The 6,000-nt window shown below is 36.7% G+C and overlaps 1 protein-coding gene across 6 annotated transcripts in view; it reads right to left on the reverse strand.

The window, feature by feature from the left end:
- Window positions 1-5,200, reverse strand: part of GOLGA3 (golgin A3) — a 28,206-nt gene extending 23,006 nt beyond the window's left edge. For 4 of the 6 annotated variants that reach the window (XR_014896223.1, XM_085307898.1, XM_085307897.1 and 1 more), the window contains exons 1-3: window positions 4,841-5,200; window positions 1,127-1,408; window positions 161-273 (exon numbers count right to left, since the gene is read on the reverse strand). Coding sequence is in view for 5 of the 6 variants with exons in the window: in XM_085307898.1 (XP_085164024.1) it covers window positions 161-273; window positions 1,127-1,408; window positions 4,841-4,973 (528 nt within the window). In the remaining variant the exon portion in view is untranslated. The remainder of the gene's footprint in view (window positions 1-160; window positions 274-1,126; window positions 1,409-4,840) is intronic. The other 2 variants (XM_085307899.1, XM_085307900.1) reach the window with 2 other exon arrangements.
- Window positions 5,201-6,000: the final 800 nt, after the last annotated feature.

Consider the following 6,000-nt stretch of genomic DNA (forward strand, 5'->3'; position numbering starts at 1 on the left):
AGAACAAAAACAACAACAACAAAAAAAAACTTTCTCACAGTTGCAAAAGCTACCAAATTTTTAAAGCTCAGAAAACAGTAGTTTACATCACAGAAAAGATAAAATTTTCAAGTCTTTCAACCACACATGGAATTCAGAGCTCCTGTAGCGTAGCACTCACTCTTTCTTGATGTCTCTTCACTCTATATTGTTTGAGCTGTTCTTCTAGTCGCCTTCTTGCTTGAAGTCTTATTTGTTCCTCTTTCTCCAAAGGGAGAGAAGACTCTGCTGAGCCTGTAAGTGAAAGGTATCTTTACACCAAATGGAAAACTTCAATACAGRCAAATCTGATGCAAAAAGAAAAAGCCCCTACCACCAACAGCAACATGCTTCATGCTTAAGCAAGACACGCAAGGAAAGCCCTTTTGCATGCACCTCAGAATACCCTCTAATATGTCCTTGGGTAAGCACTGATAAAGCCAGTGTATTTCAGCTTTTCAGTTTACAAATGCTGTAGTTCCTCCAAGTATCCAAGACAAAGATTCTACAGCAAGACAAAGACTATTGCTATCATCTAATCACACCTGGTCTGCAAGTCTGACAAGCGAAATTATAAAACCCAGTAAGACCTATGCAGTCTACTTATCCCTTACAGGTCAGGGAAAGATAATTCCTTAGATGCATTTTCTTATGCTTTGTTAATTCATGTTAAATCTTTGCGATAGTAAGCCTTTTTAAAAACATGATTATCATCTTTGGAAACTCCTGCAGCCTTAGACACCTTACTACAAAGGCTCCTCCCCCTCTTTATTATTTAGGTTAAAAACACCTGGTTCTGCTGTCTGTTTTCTTTTAATGTCACCTGTTACTCCTAATAATCAAAAATATTAGAACAGCTCCAATCCCAGAAAGCATAAATTCCCTTACAGCATAAGAATAATTCTTAAATGTTAAGGCACGCGCTTTAATTGCAGCAGAGGGTGGTTTACTGAAAGAAAATGAATTTAAGTTCAAAGTAAAGGCTTACTGCAAAAATGAAGTTTAGTCCAAGCTTAAATGATCTCATAGGGATTCTATAGACAGGCTCAGAGTAAAAAGCTTTATGCAGCAAGAGAAAGCAGGGGCTCTACAGTAAACAGATGCTTACACAAGTCAGTTTCTTGCATGGGAAGACTTAGTTTGAGAGACTGTAAAGCTTCTTTTCTAAGAACTATGCCCTCAGCACTAGTTCCCTGAGACTTCCTTAGGTTGCCACGGAAAGCAGCCACACCTGGGGATGACTCTTGACCCTGCAGACTGCTGGTGGGATCAAAAGATAAAGGAGAGTCGGGAAAGAGCAACTCTGGCCCATTCTGGCAGGCTTCACCTTTGCTGTTTATCTCCAGACTTCCCTCTTCATTTGGCACTTTGTTGACATTAATACTGGTAGCTGGAAAAGAAAGTTACACTGAGCTACACTGTAGGACACCCCATTTAGCTTTGCCCCTCCACCCAAATGCTAGCAGAATTGCCCTTAGACTGCAAGAATATACAAACTGCTAATGACAGCCATCAGCAAAGGGAATTTTATAAGAGATTTTTAGACCTTCATTTAGAAAGAACAGAACAAATAACTATACTGTGCTCTACTGCAGAGCCTTCAAGCAGGGTATCTCACACATCCTTGTAAACTAAACATTCTTAAAATTAGCAGCTATAAACTCTGAATGCAAGCAAAGTAATCTCAGCATCACACTGAGTAGCAGCCTGCTGCAAACAAGACTCAGCAACTGTGGACTGGGGAGAACCATTCAGCTCCACGGTACTTTTCAGGAGACTGGAGAACACACACAGCCGTCTCCACTTCCAGCATGGGCTGGGCTGGGAAGGGCTTCCAAGCACTACACGAACTACTACACTTTTCAAAGAGTAGATTTTCAATTAAAAATACATTAGAATATCTTACAGGAATCAAAAGAATAAATTGAAAAATTAAAAGATGATTCAAGAACCAAAGAGAAAGGTTTACACAAAGTAGAGGTGGAGAAGAAAAACAGAACGGAAAAACATTCAGTTAGTGAAAAGATATTCTCAAAACTGTTTTTAACATTCATACATAGAAATGTTCTATAGCTAGGCAGTTGAATACAGTGATTAAAAAATGATTTAGACATCAATCTATTAACATGCACTGTTTTTTCATAAAATGAATCATTACAAACTTCTGGCAACAAAACAACAGAAAAAATGAAATACATGAGGTGAAACTGCATTACAGTGCATCTCTGAAGTTAAATAAGCCCTATTAAAAAAAAACAGGTAAGAAAGCAAGGCTTTCTGGGTTTTGTTTGTTTGTTTGTTTGTTTTAATTTAACAAAGCAACAGATTTCCTGTTAGTGCTGTCAAATTAGATTTCAGAATAATTTAAAGAGGAAAAGTAAATTAAATTAATTGACTAAAAAGAGATTTAAGTGAAATTTGAATAAATCAAATTAAATGAAGCACTCCAAGTGGAATACACAATAAAGCGATTTTTAAATGTTTCATAACTGTTGTCAAGCAAAAGATAACATTTCATAGCTATAGAAAGAAGGAAAAAAAATCCCCCTTTCTGCTTCTTTAAGAGCATGTTTATTGAATTTAACTSCTTAAATAGTACAAGTATCCATGCGTACTCCTAGCAATTTGGAACTAAATTACTGAAAATATCCTGGGTTATCTTGAGCCTACTCTACAGAAAAATAGTTTACAGTTACAGTTACGCAGTGAAACCATAGACCTATATGGTTATATTTAGTCTTATATGGACAAAACAGCTTACACCGAATCTCCAGATGCAAAAAGCTAAAACAGTAAGCACACTGATCTCACAACATAATTGCATCTATTCTGGGGCTTACAGCAGTATAGAGAAAAAAAAATCACAACTTTTATAAACATATTTCATATAACTGACTTTATCTGCCACCCTGCTACATGTTAAAAATTCTACACGTAGCTCTTTCCAACACTCAGTAGTAATTATCACTACACACATTTTAAGTGAACATCAGTATTTTAATAACCACAGTGATCAGCACCATGCCCATGTGTTACTTAAGTGTATATTGACCAATGAATGTATGTAACAATGCGCTTCCACTTTGAAATACATCAGATTTCTGATATAGTAATGCAGAACTTCATCAAATAAGGTCATAACTACACAGTACTTAACAGGCCCACCCTATCCTTCCTCCCATCTTCAGCCGTCTGGTCCCACCTCTGTCCTGCAGCCTCCCCTGAGCAAGCACCAGTGTTTGTATAGCGAACCAACAAACAGGAATCTGAATGATGAAACTGAATGTGGGCCAAAAACAGAATTTTTCAGTTTTAGGTTGCCAAAACATATCAATTCTCCAAGATTTGAGTTAAACACTTCTGAATATCTTATTTGTCACACTAAGAACATTTCCAGGCCTTTTTAACCCAGATCATTCAGTTCTCTGACTTAGTTCCCCATGTGATCAGAAAAACACTTGTGCAGGCAAGAGGGAAGGGGCAGGTACAACAAGGATAAAAAGGAGGAAAGAGAAGTTTCTTCCAATAACTAAACAATGTAAGTCAGTGTTGAAGGCACTGTAAAACTGCAGCTTAAACTGCCAAAAGTAAATTTAAGAGGCAAGTATTCTGAATAGCAACAGGATTCCAGAAATAACAATACTTCATGCATTCATAAATACTGTTTCTGCCCATCTTTTTGGAACTGCAGGCACAGCTACACTAAACTTATATTTTACCTTTTCTTTTTTTGTTTTTTTAATCTTCACAACTGCAAGTGGTATATGTATATAAAAGACTCCAGAGCAAAATTCTGGATAAATGCTTTCCTGACAGCTTCCAAAAGTCACAAGGCATTTGGGAACAAAATGTTGCCTTGAACTAAAGTAATTTAATTGCAGCAGTGTCAATAAAGCTGCAGTCTTTTTAGAACAGTAGGGGAGGAAATGCAATTAGATTGGAAATAATAAAAAGACATATTACCTATTCGTAAGCCACAATTCGCTTGTTTGGATGATGTCCAACACAGGAGAAGTCAGGAAACAGTGCGATTGCCAACTTCATAAAAGATGAATGAATCATCAGGCAACCACACTTTGCCAGTCGGACAGAGGGCAGCATGACAAATGCAAATAAAGCCTCAGGACTCTACTTACTTGCCTGTTACAAGATGAGAAATCTGCAGCATGCCAGGAGTTGCAAAACTAACCTCCCAGTCAACACAAAAGTTCCTTTTACATCAGGAACCTGTATGTTTTGTATATCTACACAGCTGCTACATATACACCACTCCACTCAGATCAACACAATCTTAAGTTTCCTGTAAACAGCCACATGATTATTTTAACTATCGAACTTGTCTATATATAAAAATTATTTTGAAATAAATTGTGCAGTACAAGCTAGCATCCCTCTTCCATAAATGGAAGCTAAGACTTTTGGGGTGCATTTTAATGTATATCTAAAGGACTCATTTAGGAAATTCCCTACTCCATTCATGGACTTACTCTGCAACAATCATTTCCAAACTGCTAGTTCTAAAGATTTTCAGGTACATAACCTTGAAGACACTTTCAGAAGACAGCACATATATAACTGACAGCTGATAGTATTTAAGTTAATAGTTTGTTTTGTTTTGAAAGAGTAGGTTTTTAAAAAGGAAAAATAGTTTTCCAATACAGAGACACATAGCTTTCACCAGATTTTCTGAAAAATCTACAATGTACAAGGAACTGCTGCCTGCAAAGAAAACAAATTCAACATCACCTGAACAATAAAATGGGTTATTGTAGAGAAACCTTGATAAAACTAGGAAACGATTCAGTGCCTATAAATAACTTACTGTTAATTTCATCTCTTGCAACTGGCACATCTGACTCAGTTTTATGATCCAGAAGTTCTTCAGACTTATTAGGGGCCCCATTGCTGCTTCTGTTCTCCAACAGAACGTCCTGCTGGACAGGTGAGGAGTCCATTGTAAAAACGAGCTGAATTCCAGGAAAGTTATTTCTTCTAAATAATTTGCCTCCAAGTGAACTACCAAGTCCTGTTTCTCTCCATTAGCAACAACAGCATCAAGATGTTAGACAGGAACACAAGTTTGAGCTTTTTAGTTGTCGGCTTGCAGCAGGCAGCTGAATAATTCCAGGAGGTCATGAAAATAGCTCGCAGATAGATATGCAATCACCAAGGAACTGTGTTCTCTAGAAACAAATGTAGTTATTTTGCAAACGTTTCTCATAGCTTTGAATGTATCAGTTAAAAAACAAGTAGCAGTTACAGACAACCCACCAGTCTATCAACYTCAACGCTCAGAATCAGGACACAGGGTAACAGAGGCAATAAAACACTATTAAGTATCTAGCTTTTGCTAGGATAGGAGATGATCTATTTAACATTCTTAATATTATTATTTTTTAGTAACTTTGACAGTGTAATGATGCCACAAGGTAATATTCAACAAGACGACTGATTTAAGATTACTGTTCTTTTTAATGGAAATATGTTTCTTTGCCCCCATCTTTAGTAAACTAGAAAGCATCCTGCTCTGCAAAATACAGTCCAGACTTTCATACTGTATTTTTCATTTCCAGGACTTATTGCCATAAATTCCAAYGATTTCAGTTATAACGTAGTAGGGAATTCAGACTTTATTATTTAAATGACATCATTACTGTTTACTACAATATATATCACTTTACACAGCCTGAACTACTAATTACAGCATGCGTTGGCAGTTGAATGTGACCCAGTTGCAACTCAACACTGGCCTTCTCTCGTAGTGTGTCAAGGGGAGGATTTCCAAAGGCAGTTTATAGAATTCGCAAACAATTCTCCAGGYATCCAGAACTTAGATTTAGGGATGCATCTGATCAGCTGATACAATCTCACATGAAGCTATTATAAATAGTCATTTCAGTTATTTAAGTTTTGTTCAAATAGTTACTGACAACTGGTTAGTATAAATTGAACTTAAAACTCTATGGATACCAATCTAGTAAA

Source organism: Rhea americana, unplaced genomic scaffold, assembly GCF_003343005.1.
Source record: "Rhea americana isolate MKP2758 unplaced genomic scaffold, rheAme1 scaffold_268, whole genome shotgun sequence".
NCBI classification, from domain to species: Eukaryota; Metazoa; Chordata; class Aves; order Rheiformes; family Rheidae; genus Rhea; species Rhea americana.